At 46.2% G+C, this 15173-nt stretch overlaps 1 protein-coding gene across 3 annotated transcripts in view; it reads left to right on the top strand.

Annotated features, from left to right (window-relative positions):
• Window positions 1-15173, top strand: part of LOC145337143 (E3 ubiquitin-protein ligase RNF167-like) — a 118986-nt gene that overhangs the window by 45575 nt on the left and 58238 nt on the right. For all 3 annotated transcript variants that reach the window (XM_080181928.1, XM_080181929.1, XM_080181930.1), the window contains 3 exons: window positions 3772-3862; window positions 7083-7188; window positions 12367-12460. In XM_080181928.1, coding sequence (XP_080038054.1) covers window positions 3772-3862; window positions 7083-7188; window positions 12367-12460 — 291 coding nt within the window. The remainder of the gene's footprint in view (window positions 1-3771; window positions 3863-7082; window positions 7189-12366; window positions 12461-15173) is intronic.

Consider the following 15173-nt stretch of genomic DNA (forward strand, 5'->3'; position numbering starts at 1 on the left):
AAGCACGGGGTTAGATACAGAGTAAAGCTCCCTCTACACTGTCCCCCATCAAACACTCCCAGGACAGGTACAGCACGGGGTTAGATACAGAGTAAAGCTCCCTCTACACTGTCCCCCCCATCAAACACTCCCAGGACAGGTACAGCACGGGGTTAGATACAGAGTAAAGCTCCCTCTACACTGTCCCCCCATCAAACACTCCCAGGACAGGTACAGCACGGGGTTAGATACAGAGTAAAGATCCCTCTATGCTGTCCCCATCAAACACTCCCAGGACAGGTACAGCACGGGGTTAGATACAGAGTAAAGATCCCTCTATGCTGTCCCCATCAAACACTCCCAGGACAGGTACAGCACGGGGTTAGATACAGAGTAAAGATCCCTCTACGCTGCCCTCATCAAACACTGTCAATGGTAGTTATGATGTGGAGATGCCAGTGTTGGACTGGGGTTAACACAGTAAGAAGTGTCACCACACCAGGTTAAAGTCCAACAGGTTTATTTGGTAGCACAAGCCACTAGCTTTCAGAGCGCTACTCTTTCGTCAGGTGAGTGGGGAGTTCTGATCACAAACAGGGTATGTAAAGACACACACTCCGTTTACAGAATACTGATTAGAATGCAAGTCTTTACAGTGAATCAAGTCTTAAAGGTGCAGACAATGTGAGTGGAGATAGCATTAAGCACAGGTTAATGAGATGTGTATTGTCTCCAGACAGGACAGTAAGTGAGACATTGCAAGCCCAGGCAAGTCACGGGGGTTACAAATAGTGTGACATGAACCCAAGATCCCAGTTGAGGCCATCCTCGTTGTGTGGAACTTGGCTATAAGTATCTGCTCAGTGACCCTGCGCTGTCATATATCGGTCTTCACGTCACACGACAGCGCAGAGTCGCTGAGCAGAGACTGATAGCCAAGTTCCGCACGCATGAGGATGGCCTCAACTGGGATCTTGGCTTCATGTCACACTATCTGTAACCCCCACAACTTGCCTGGACTTGCAAAATCTCACTAACTTTCCTGTCTGGAAACAATTCAACCTGTGCTTAATGCTCTGTCCACTCACATTGTCTAAACCTTGAAGACTTGATTAGTTGTAAAGACTCACATTCCAATCATTAGTCATGTAAATTGAATTTGTGTCTTTATATGCCCTCTTTGTGATCAGAACTCCCACCCACTTAACGAAGGAACAACCAGTTCCAAAAGCTAGCAGCGTTTGCTCCAAATAAACCTGTTGGATTTTAACCTGGTGTTGTGAGACTTCTTACTGTGTTTACCCCAGTCCAACACCAGCATCTCCACAACATGACTATCCTCAAACACTACCAGGACAGCTACAGCACGAGGCTAGATACAGAGTAAAGCTCCCTCTACACTGTCCCCCATTGAACACTCCCAGGGCAGGTACAGCACGGGGTTAGATACAGAGTAAAGCTCCCTCTACACTGTTCCCCCCATCAAACACTCCCAGGACAGGTACAGCACAGGGTTAGATACAGAGTAAAGCTCCCTCTACACTGTCCCCCCATCAAACACTCCCAGGACAGGTACAGCACGGGATTAGATACAGAGTAAAGCTCCCTCTACACTGTCCCCCATCAAACACTCCCAGGACAGGTACAGCACGGGGTTAGATACAGAGTAAAGCTCCCTCTACACTGTCCCCCATCAAACACTCCCAGGACAGGTACAGCACGGGTTAGATACAGAGTAAAGCTCCCTCTACACTGTCCCCCCATCAAACACTCCCAGGACAGGTACAGCACGGGGTTAGATACAGAGTAAAGCTCCCTCTACACTGTCCCCCCATCAAACACTCCCAGGACAGGTACAGCACGGGGTTAGATACAGAGTAAAGCTCCCTCTACACTGTCCCCCCATCAAACACTCCCAGGACAGGTACAGCACAGGGTTAGATACAGAGTAAAGCTCCCTCTACACTGTCCCCCATCAAACACTCCCAGGACAGGTACAGCACGGGATTAGATACAGAGTAAAGCTCCCTCTACACTGTCCCCCCATCAAACACTCCCAGGACAGGTACAGCACGGGGTCAAATACAGAGTAAAGCTCCCTCTACACTGTCCCCCCATCAAACACTCCCAGGACAGGTACAGCACAGGATTAGATACAGAGTAAAGCTCCCTCTACACTGTCCCCCCATCAAACACTCCCAGGACAGGTACAGCACGGGGTTAGATACAGAGTAAAGCTCCCTCTACACTGTCCCCTCATCAAACACTCCCAGGACAGGTACAGCACGGGGTTAGATACAGAGTAAAGCTCCCTCTACACTGTCCCCCATCAAACACTCCCAGGACAGGTACAGCACGGGTTAGATACAGAGTAAAGCTCCCTCTACACTGTCCCCCCATTAAACACTCCCAGGACAGGTACAGCACGGGGTTAGATACAGAGTAAAGCTCCCTCTACACTGTCCCCCCCATCAAACACTCCCAGGACAGGTACAGCACGGGGTTAGATACAGAGTAAAGCTCCCTCTACACTGTCCCCATCAAACACTCCCAGGACAGGTACAGCACGGGGTTAGATACAGAGTAAAGCTCCCTCTACACTGTCCCCCCATCAAACACTCCCAGGACAGGTACAGCACGGGGTTAGATACAGAGTAAACCTTCTCCTTCACTGCCCCCATCAACCACTCCCAGTATTGGAGTGAAGCTCCCTCCATCACATTTTTCCGTGTTCCATATCTGTCATCCTGTGACATGGGAGTAAGATTACCATCTTTATTCCAATTTAGGGAAAAATAAATTAGATTTAAACATTGGCTTTCATTCTTTCTGAACCTCCAAAGGTGGTCCATCAGTAATGATGTTGCTGTGTGGTCACTGTTGTGATAATAAGCAAACCTTGTCACTGACTTGTACAGTGTGATCCCAAAAAAAGGAATGTCTGCATTGACCAGGTAACTTGTTTCATTTGTTGTTGGTTGGACAGCATTTTGGGAGCAGTGCCTGCAGCTCTTTTAACGGTTATGTTGAATGCTTACATTCACCTCAGCACAAGCTGGTGCCTTGGTTTATCTTCTGATCCCTATCTCAATGTGAATTCTTACTTGTGATGTGGGTGTCACTGTCTTGGCCAGTAATTTATTGCTCTTGAGGAGATGGTTGTGAGCTGCTTTCTTGACCCATGTGATATAGATGCACCCAGAATGCTGTTGTGAGGGAGGGGGAGATTAATACATAGCTGAGGTTGGAGCTGATCTCCAGAAGTTGATTTAATTGATATTTGCAGCAGACTCCGAAAGCAGGTTGTAGGACTTGGGGCGTGGGGCAAGTGAGGGCACTCTTCCAGAATTTTTCTCTGGAGAGTCGGAGGCTGAGGGGTGATCTTATCGAGGTCCATAAAATAATGAGGGGCACAGATCAGCTAGATAGTCAATACCTTTTCCCAAAGATAGGGAGTCTAAAACTAGAGGGCAGAGGTTTAAGGTGAGCACGGAGAGATACAAAAGGATCCAGAGGGGCAATTTTTTTCACACATAGGGTGGTGTGTCTGGAACGAGTTGCCAAAGATAGTAGTGGAACCGGGTACAATTTTGTCTTTTAAAAAGCATTTAGATAGTTGAATGGGCAAGATGGGTATAGAGGGATATGGGCCAAATGCAGGCAATTGGGACTAGCTTAGGGGTTTTAAAAAAAAGGGTGACATGGACAAGTTGGGCCAAAGGGCCTGTTTCCATGCTGTAAACCTCTATGACTCTAATTGATAGTTGACTGACATTTCATTTAATTCTGCAGAAGAGATCAGGCATCAGATAACAATCCCGTCCGTGTTTATCGGGGCTCGTGCTTCCCAGTTCCTCAAATCTCTGTTCACTTACGACAAAGGGTAAGGAGATGAATGGTGCATGTTAGTTGTACTGTATCATGGTCATTGTAAGTGTCTATAAGTACATGAAAATGTCAGATTTGAGGACTTGAATCAACACCTTATGTTATCCTGAACTTCCAAATCTGCTTTCCAATTCTGAGCAGGCATTCATGTCTGATTCCAAGTCCTGCTTCCTGCAAGCCAACACATAACCTTGGCACCACTTATTTGATTCTAATTTTCCCTTAGTGACCTAGCACCCTTCTCCCAAAGGTCTGTGTGCTTCCAATATTGAGAGCTGTAAATGCTGTGGGAAGATGCATGTGCTGCTTCTATCTTCACCGCACTCTCCCCAGACTCAGGTTCGAAATCTGATGCATTCACCCCAGAGTGTCACAGCTCAGACCTTTCTGTCTGTGTGCAGTTCAGCTCAAAGTCCCACATCATTATCTCCTGATCTATGTCCACAGGTGGATATTTTTAACATTATTTTCTTCCCTCTGCACTCTCCTGTCTTCCACAGAAGCTCATAGAATCCCTACAGAATGCAGAATGAGGCCATTCAGCCTATCATGTCTGCACTGACCACAATCCCACCCAGGCTCTATTCCCATACCCCACATAATTACCTTACTAATTCCCCTAACACTAGGGTCAATTTAGCATGGCCAATCCACCTAACCCGCACATCTTCGGACTGTGGGAGGAAACTGGAGCACATGGAGGAAACCCACGCAAACATGGGGAGAACATGCAAACTCCATACAGACGGTGAGCCAAGGCCAGAATTAAACCTGGGTCCCTGGTGCTGTGAACGCAGTAGTGCTAACCACTGTGTCACCGTGCTGCCCAAAATATTTTCAAAACAGCATTTGGATTCTTAAGTGCTGACTTGGCACTAATAAATCAGTAAAGTGCATAATACAAGTTAACATTCATAGTAAAACTGCAGAACAAGATAAACGCTCTTTTTCTCAGCAAATTGTAGTATCAGACGTTCCCTGTCTTTTTAAAGTTCATTTATGGGACATGGGTATTGCTGACTAGTACAGTATTGATTGCCCATCCCTAATTGCCCTTGAGAATGTGGTGGTGAGCTGCCTTCTTGAACTGCTGCAGTCCATGTGGTGTAGGTACACCCACAGTGCTGTTAGGGAGGGAGTTACAGGATTTTGACCCTGCCACTTTGAAAGAACGGTTGATATCTTTCCAAGTTAGGATGGTGAGTGACTTGGAGGGGAACCTGTAGGTGGAGGCATTCCCAGGTATCTGCTGCTCTTGTCCTTCTAGATGGTAGTGATTGTAAAGTTGGAAGGTGCTGCATAAGGAACCTTGGTGAGTTGCTGCAGTGTATCTTGTAGATAGTACACACAGCTGCTAATGGTGGTGGAGGGAGTGAGTGTTTGTGGATGGGGTGCCAGGGCTGCTTTGTCCTGGATGGTGTCGAGCTTCTTGAGTGTTGTTGGAGCTGCACCCATCCAGGCAAGTGGGGAGTATTCTATCACACTTCTGACTTGTGCCTTGTAGGTGGTGGACAGGCTTTGGGGAGTCAGGAGTTGAGTTACTTGTGTCTGACCTTTAGGCCAGTGGGAGTAGAGTCAGTGGTAACTTTCAAAAGAGAACTGGATACATACCTGAAGGGGAAAATTTGGCAATGGGAAAAGGCAGGGGAATGAAACTTCACTTCCTTCACCAGGGTTGTGGCTCAGCCATAATTAGTTGCCCACCCCAAATAATTTGTGAAGGTGGTGGTGAGATACCTTGACCACAGAAACACTATAGTGCAGAAAGAGGCCACCCAGCCCATTGAGACTACACCGACCACAATCCCATTCAGGCCCCATCCCTACACACTTCACCCACTAATCCCTCTAACCTACGCATCCCGGGACTCTAAGGCACAATTTTAGCATGGCCAATTAACCTAACCGGCACATCTTTGGACTGTGGGAGGAAACCGGAGCACCCGGAGAAAACCCACACAGAAAAGGGGAGAATGTGCAAACTCCACACAGACAGTGACCCAAGCTGGGAATCGAACCCAGGTCCCTGGAGCTGTGAAGCAGCAGTGCTAACCACTGTGCTACCGTGATTTCATTTCCAATGTAAATGGTGTGTGACCCAAATTTAAACTGGCAAGTGGGAAATTTACCTCAACCACCAAGGAAAGCAGTTGGTGCCTGCTTTCCTTGCTCCTTCTAAGAGTTTAAAATGCTGTTGATTTGCTGCAGTGCATCTTATAGATAGCAACCACTATTTGTCAGTGATGGGGGGGAGTAAGTGTTCAGGGTGCTCGATGTGGTGCCAATCAAGCTAGTTGCTTTGTCCTGGATGGTGCCGAGCTTCTTGAGTGTTGTTGGAATTGCACTCATCCAGACAAGTGGGGAGTATTCCATTACACTCCTGACTTGGGCCTTTTAGATGGTGAGCAGGATCTGGGGAGCCAGGAGGTGAATTGGTCTCTGCAGAATCCCAGCTGCAGTCTATATGAATGTCCAGTTGAGTTTCTGGTCAGCATGCTGAGAGTGGGGGATTTAGTGATGACAGTGCTATGAGGAGTAGATAGATTTGTCATTGTTAGTGATATTTATTTCCAACTAATGCTATTAATTGGATACCACATGAATGAGCTATCAGAGGGACAATCAGCTGAGTGCCCTCCTGCACTATAATAACTCTGAGTGTCCATCTGGCTATAACTGTGTCCTGTCTCCCTGCCTAGGCAGCTGCAAATCCAGGGGATCGGAGCAAGCCACTAGGCTGGAATGGATGGTAACCCTGCAACATAACCGGAGCACAGATAGGATAGATAGAATCCTGGTCAGTGAATTAAGCCTAGATTTGTTTGGCGCTTGGAGATGACAGTGGTCAGTTTAAGCCCAGCTCCCTGAATTTACTAGTCAGTAGCCTTAGTGTAAAAGATTCTTTTGTGAAAACTCCAGCGTGTGTCACGTTCAGCCTGAAGCTTGTGACATCACAATCACGGTAAGCTCCTGTCACATTATGAGGGAGTCGGAGGGGATTTCACTCCTGCCTCTCTCCCATCTGTTGTTGCGTTGGTCTAATTGTGCTGCAGTGGTTCTGTCCTGGGGAGGCAACTCTCAAACTGAACTGTGATGTTTGTTTGTATATTAGTTCTGTTCCTTTCGGTGGTGGTGGAGGTATACTTCCCAGAATATCAGAATTGTCTGTATCAGTCCCCACTTCAAATGTTCCTCGTTGTTCTGTCTATTCACAGTGCATACATTGTGCTGATGCCAGACTTCAACTTCCCACTGGGATATTACCTCATTCCGTTCACAGGAGTTGTTGGAATAGTGATCGTCGTCATGCTTACTGTCATGGTAAGTGGACAGTGCAGAGTTTCCTGCGGTCCTGCGTAGCAAGAAAATGTCAAGAGGATGCTGAATTTACTCCTCAAACTGGTGTTGCCATCGGTTTTCAAAGTTTTATCTAATTTGCTGCTAATTGGCAGCATGACAGGAGGTGGTGGCAGTGGCTAATGTGAGATGGGGAAAAATGTGGCACTGTTTCGCTGAGCCTGGGACTGCGTTACCTTGGAAGTTTATAAAGAGAACTTCACAGCAGATCTAACCCCGTGCTGTACCTGTCCTGGGAGTGTTTGATGGGGGGACAGTGTAAAGGGAGCTTTACTCTGTATCTAACCCCGTGCTGTACCTGTCCTGGGAGTGTTTGATGGGGGGACAGTGTAAAGGGAGCTTTACTCTGTATCTAACCCCGTGCTGTACCTGTCCTGGGATTGTTTGATGGGTGACCGTGCTGTACGTGTCTTGGGAGTGTGGAGTAGTGCCACTTCCACATCTTGTATGCTGCTTTCTAGATAATAAGATTCAGATTTCTTTCACCTTATTCACAAGCTATTTGCCTCTGAAAAGCCACTCTGGATGACTTTCTAATCAGACTAAGCAGGACTGATATCCGCTGGAAATAAATTACTTCTATATCTGAATCCATACACAATCTGTCTCATATCATTCCAACGTTCAGAGAATGTCTGGGAAAGCAAACCTTCAGAAACATTGGTGGAATGTTACTCAAAATATAATCCCAGCACTGAGACAGCAGCTGAGGAAATGGGTAGGAAGAGAGATGGGTGAAGGGTCCAAAGGGCTTTTTGATGTGTGTCGCTCCCTTCCTCTCCAAGCCTGATGTGGATGCTGTCAATTGGAAAATATGATATAAAAAGAAGCTTTGGGATTTGAAGCAACTTGCACTGAGAATCTTCTGCCTCTCACCTTATTCACCACTCATCCATGAGATATTTTGCAACCTGAAAATATTTGCCTTGTGTTTTTCTTTCTCTCACCTCCTCTGAAGTTGGTGACTTTCTTTGTGTTACGTTTAAGTAGGCATGAGCTCCCACTCCCCACACACACACACACACACACACACATACACACACACACACACACCCCCCCCCCCCCCCCACTCTGACTGTCAGCCTTCCGTGTGTGGGTCTGTACACTGAGCAAGCCATCAAAATCTACTGTGGCTCAATCAGACTGTGCTCAGACATCCAAATTCATTAGGCAGCAAGAGTCATTGGAATAACATTAGTTCTGTACACCTTCCCTGGTTGTTGCTCACTCTTATTCACCCTGGGGTTACTGAGGATATTGTAGCACACTGATTATAATTGGGGTTAGCTATACCTTTGTACAGGAGAGGGAAGCTAAGCAGAACTGAGTGCTTCAAATATGGACAGCACAGATCTATCTGCAGTTATTAATGATAAAATTGACACCAGAATTCCTTTGCTTTATTACATTGTAAGTTTCCATATGTGCTACAGTGAACATGCTTTTTTGAAGGGACAGATGTTTCTTGCACATGGAACCTGTACAAGCTTGCCTTTTGCTGTGTCATCATCCTTTTCCTCACTTCGATTTACAACATTCAGCTCAACCTCACCCCCTTCCATAAATTTTCTACTTTCTGAATTTCCGTGTGGTGTCCAAATCCGAATCAGTTTAAATTTTCACCGCTGATACTTTGCAAACGTTCGCTTTGGTCCCTGGAACAAACTTTAAACTGCATTCTATAGAACCGTAGAAATGATACAGTATAGAAAGGGGCCATTCGGCCCATCTACATTCCTGGAACAAACTTTAAACTACATTCTATAGAACCATGGAAATGATACAGTATAGAAAGGGGCCATTCGGCCCATCTACATTCCTGGAACAAACTTTAAACTACATTCTATAGAACCATGGAAATGATACAGTATAGAAAGGGGCCATTCGGCCCATCTACATTCCTAGAACAAACTTTAAACTACATTCTATAGAACCATGGAAATGATACAGTATAGAAAGGGGCCATTCGGCCCATCTACATTCCTGGAACAAACTTTAAACTACATTTCATAGAACCATAGAAATGATACAGTATAGAAAGGGGCCATTCGGCCCATCTACATTCCTGGAACAAACTTTAAACTACATTCTATAGAACCATGGAAATGATGCAGTATAGAAAGGGGCCATTCGGCCCATCTACATTCCTGGAACAAACTTTTAACTACATTCTATAGAACCATGGAAATGATGCAGTATAGAAAGGGGCCATTCGGCCCATCTTAACAATGCCAATCCAAAAACACCCAGGTGCCCTTTCTAATCCAGCCCATAGCCCTGCAACTTCCAACACTCAAGGTGCAGATCCAGGTACTTTTTAAAACAATTTAGGGTCTATACCTTCACCCAGGCAGCAAATTCCAGATAGCCACCACCCTCTGTGTAAAGAAGTTGTTCCTCATGTCCCCTCTACACCTTCTGCCACTTAGCTTGAATCAATGAATTCTGCTTTTTGTATTCTCTGCCAAGGGAAACAGGTTCCTCCTGTCTACAGGTTCCTCCTCACAGCTCACCCTCCCACCCAACTTTGTATTGTCTGCAAATTTGGAGATAATACATTCAGTTCGCTCTTCCAAATCATTATACAATGTGAACAGCTAGGGTCCTAGCACAGATCCTTGTTTGTAATACTCCTTGCATTGAAGCTTAAACAGCTCAATCCTGTCGATTTCCTTTGGATGTTTTTTAGCTTTCATTTCCTTTGTCTTTGAGTCACTTATTACATCAGTAACTAATGTTCTACCTCCCATTTCCTGATCTGACTCTGACCCATCTAAATCTTCTCTTTGGTTCCCATCCCCCTGGCCCGGTAAGGATATTAGTCCCAGCCTTGTCAAGGTATATAACCTGACTGGCTTGTACAGGTCCCACCTTCCCCAGAACCGGCCCCAGTGCCCCAAGAATCTAAACTCTTCCCTGGTAAACCATTTCTCCAGCCACACATTCATCTGATCTATTCTCTTATTCCCGCTCGCGCTCGGCACAGGGAATAACCCTGAGATTAATATATTTGATGTCCTACATTTTAATTTATCTCCTATATTCAGCTTTTAGCACCTCATCCCTTTGTTTAACTATGTCGTTGATACCTGTGTGTACCATGACCACTGGCTGTTCACTCTCTCTCTCTCCACAATATTCTGCAGCCGCTCCCTGTCACCCCTGACTCTGGAACTAGGGAGCAACATGTCATTCTGGATTCACATCTGCAGCCACAGAAGCACTTGTCTGTACTCCTTACTAGTCAAGTCCCTATTACTATCACCTTACTGCTTGTTTCCCTCGCCTTCTGTGCAGCAGAGCCACGCGTGGTGTGACGAACTTGGCTGTTGCTGCTTTCCCATTACGCGTCATCCGCCACAACTGTATTCAAAGTGGTACACCTGTTTGAGAGGGGGATGATCACAGGAACTCCTGTATTTCCCTCCTGAGCCTTTAACTTTGTGTGGTGGGCACCCATCCCCTTTCTGTCTCTGCAATCCTCACTTGTGATGTGACCACCTCACTAAACATGCTAAGACATTCCTAGCATCGCGAGTGCACCACAGTAAGTCCACCCACAGTTCTAACTTTGGAATGTGATTAGCCAGTAGCTGCAGCTGGACACAGTTCCTGCACGTGTAGTCATTAGAGACACTGGACACATCTTGTATTTCCCACATTGTGCAAGAGCAGCACACCATGGGCCTGAGGTCTCCTGCCATAGGTTCTCTCTAGATTAAGATAGTTACTCCCTTTAAGAGAATGTAATTAAGCTGGGGACCTAGCCATCAGTTCCTGTACCACACTGAACCAGATGGTGCACGACCCTTGTTGCTCGAAATAAGTTTGTGATTTCATTTCAGTGTCATCACAAAAACTGTCTAATTCCATCTTCATAATATCATCCAGCTCTGCCCAAGTTTAAAACTCCTCCATGTCTCTGTTACCTCCAAAAACTGCCCCTGGCTCCAACTTGTTAATAATTTGATGCCTGTGACCTAACTTGCTCTAAATCTCATCCACCTGTCTCCCCTATAAATTTACCTTGATTTTAACATTATTTTCAAACCCTCCCATATTTCAAAGTTCCTTCAGCTCTGCAAGCTTCTGAGGTATTGACATTTGCCGATTTTGGCCTCTCCAGTTTTAATCTCTTTGCTATTGGTGGCTGTGCACTCAGCTGCTGGAGCACTCAGAGCTGGGGTATTCCTTCCCTAAAACTCTCCAGTTTTTTACCTCCCTTTCCCTCTCTGAGACACCCCATAAAACTAGATTATCTCTTGACCAAACATTTGATCACCTTTCCTTATGTGACTTGATTATTGAATCCCTTCAGTGCAGAAGGAGGCCATCTGGTCCATCAAGACTGCACTGACTCTTTGACAGCATGTCTCACCCAGGCCCTCTCCCCACCCTATCACCCAACTTACACACCTTTGGACTGTGGAAGGAAACTGGAGCAACCGAAGGAAACTCACACTGACATGTGGAGAACGTGCAGACTCTATACAGGCAGTCGCCCGAGGTTGGAATCAAACCCAGGTTCCTGACACTGTGAGACAGTAGCGCTAAGCACTGTGCCACTGTGCTGCCCCAGGTCCCTGGCACTGTGAAGCAGCAGTGTAATCGCTGTGCCACTGTGCTGCCCCAGGTCCTTGGCACTGTGAGGCAGCAGTATAACCACTGTGTCACCGTGCTGCCCCAGGTCCTTGGCACTGTGAGGCAGCAGTATAACCACTGTGCCACCGTGCTGCCCCAGGTCCTTGGCACTGTGAGGCAGCAGTATAACCACTGTGTCACCGTGCTGCCCCAGGTCCTTGGCACTGTGAGGCAGCAGTATAACCACTGTGCCACCGTGCTGCCCCAGGTCCTTGGCACTGTGAGGCAGCAGTGTAACCACTGTGCCACCATGCTGTCCCGGGTTCCTGGCACTGTGAGGCAGCAGTGTAACCACTGTGCCATCATGCCACCCTTAGCTTTGTTGTCCAACTTCACCCTTGTGTTAGAAGGCAGTTTGTAAGTACAAATTGTTGCTGGTCGGGTGTTTGTAACTGAGGTGAAGATTTGAATGATTTTGTACATTCATCCCAGTTTATTAGGATGAGATGATTGCCTATGCCTTCTGTAGCCTGAGGCCTCATGTTATTTTGTGTATTGTAGATAGTGAGATGTGTGCAGTACCGACGCAGAATCCGGTCAAGCCGGCTGTCAAAGGAGCAACTTAAGAAAATTCCAGTCCATAAATTCAACAAAGGTAGGGGACATTGCAATTACTGCCAACGGACAGGAAGGTAACAAAGCATTGTTCAGTGAGAATAGAAAGGTTCACATTGGCACCTGGAGGGCACATTTTCTAAGATTGTGGAAAGCACAGAGTTTGAGTCAGATTAAAAAGTTTGTTTGCAGGCTCCTGGGATGAAAATCCATTGAACTGTACAGAATAAACATGTTCTGCTGAGTGACAACGTGCCTATTAGAATGTGTCACAGACTGATGTGCACTGCACAATGCTGGAACGTTTCACCAGCATGATGTCACTCTCCCTCAGTTTATTCAAATCCACTTTTACTCCCACCAATTTACCCACTTTTCTGATATACTCCAAGTGGAGACTGGGTGCCATTCCAAAGATGATTCCTTTCTGTTACTGTGTTCATGTGTAATTTTTTGTATAAATGGATTTGAATAGGGACAGCAGTGCAGATGATCACAGATATTCACGTACCAGTAGGTGTCATGCTACACCTGTCCAGGCTGATATTTCTCAGCCTTCCTACTCTGGGAATTTACTTTTGCAAAATTATAAGTTGTTCACAAAATTTATAAAAATACATTTCATTCATAACAGTTCAAAGTTGACTTTGCATAAAATGCAAGCCATCTCTTTCAGTACAGTATGTGACGTTCTGCTAATATTTACACTGTTTCATTCTAAATGTACAACCTGAGGGGTTTTGCATGATTACCAACCCCATCTGTACTGTGGCGGGAGGGCTTTACAGCGTTGGGCCTTTGCAGCAGCTGCCCCATCCCTCAGCAGCAGCTTTGAACCTGGAACCTTGGAACTGGATCTTGTTGCTAGTCTACAACACTCAGTCATCAGCAACTCTGCTCTGGGAGACCAGTCAATTTCCTACCGTCCAAATTAATCGTCCTCCAGCCACAGTTGACGTTTATCTTGGTGAGTGTATCGGGGAAAAGTTCAAAGAGTTCAGAGTCCTTCGTTATGGAGCTGCTTTGGACGAACCTGGACAAGAACTATTGCACTTGCTTTTCAAAGACACAGTCATAGAGGTCTACAACACAGGAAAGACCCTTTGTCAGCCACTTAACTGTTCTAATCCCATTTTCCAGCACTTGGTCCATGGCCTTGTACGCCTTGGTATTGCAAGTGCACATGTAAATACTTCTTAAATGTTATGAGGGTCTCTGTGCCCACAACCCTTTCAGGCTGTGAGTTCCAGATTCCCACCACCCTCTGGATGAAAAGGTTTCTCCTCAAATTCTCTCTAAACCTCTTGCCAGCATTCATTTCTCATCCCTAAATGTCCTTGAGAAGGTGGTGATGACCCACGGTGCTGTTAGGGAGTTCCAGACGTTGATCCAGCAGCGCTGATAGAACGGCTGATATATTTCCAAGTCAGGATGGTGAGTGACTCGGAGGAGAACCTTCAGGTGGTGGTGTTCCCAAATATCTGCTGCTGCCCTTGTCCTTCTAGATAGTGGTGATTGTGGGTTTGGAAGGTACTGCCTATGGAGCTTTGATGAGTTGCTGCACTGCATCTTGTTGATCATGCACACGGCAGTGTGAGTCAGTGTGGAGGGAGTGAATGCTTGTGGAAGGGTAGCAATCAAGCGGGTCTGTGTTGTACTGGCAGCTCATTCACAAATATTTTAATACCTTGTTAAATGTAGTTGTGTGTAATGATGTAGGGGAGCTGCAGGCTCACTATTCACATGGAACTTGGCTGTGATTATTTTCCACCTGTAGTGCAGAAGGAGGCCATTCGGCTTATTGAACTTGAACCGATCACAATCCCATCCAGCTGCTATCCTTGTAACCCCATGTACTTACCCTACTAATTCCCCTCACAAGCAGCAATTTAGTATGGCCAGTCCACCTAACCTGCACATTTTGGAGTGTGGGAGGAAACCCACGCAGACATGGGGAGAACGTGCAAACTCCACAAAGACAGTGATCGAGGCCAGAGTTGAACCTGGGTTCCTAGCGCTGTGACACAGCAGTGCTAACCCACTGTGCCACCATGCCACTCCTGCAGAAGAAGGGCAGCAGAGGAGGAGATGAATTTAGTAAAAGGGATTTATGTTCCTTCATAACCATCTTGTTCACATTTGTGTTAAGCAGGTGTCAGATCAACCCCTTTGCTGGCCCTGATGCACCAGTTTGAGTAGAACATTCTAGAAAGCTGACTACAGGTGGAGCTCATGCACTATACAGTTCCTCCCAGCACCACCTCAAAACTGACTTCATGCTGCGATTTCCCTCAGTAAAAATGTGATTCTGTGCGAATGGAGTGAGTGACTAGCTGTGAAAGAGAACTCAGCAAGTGATCAGCTGTGACTCCATGTGAAGGATAGTGACCTCTCTTTTCATCTAGTGTCTTCATCCTCATTCTGAGTCTGCTGGCCCAATGAGTGCTGACAATTCTAGGATACCTTCCCCCAGTGTCTCTTGTTTAAGTTTCAGGCCTACCAGGGAATGTAAGTAGGTGGGCTTTTCAGCTATTCAGGCATCGCAGCTAAGTTCAAGCCAGAGATAGCTTGTTCTGCTTGGGTCAGAAAACTGATTCCAAAAATCCGCTAATTCAACATAAACCAGGGACAGAGTGTTTGCAGCTCTGCAATCACTTTGCAAACGCGCTGAGCAATTGAGAAAGAAAGAATCTTTCTAATTTTTAAAGCTTTAGTTTTTCTTAGCTATCGAAAATGCATGCAGAATGCACTGG

The sequence above is a fragment of the Carcharhinus amblyrhynchos genome, unplaced genomic scaffold (genome assembly GCF_965287045.1).
Source record: "Carcharhinus amblyrhynchos unplaced genomic scaffold, sCarAmb.v2.hapA scaffold_43, whole genome shotgun sequence".
NCBI classification, from domain to species: Eukaryota; Metazoa; Chordata; class Chondrichthyes; order Carcharhiniformes; family Carcharhinidae; genus Carcharhinus; species Carcharhinus amblyrhynchos.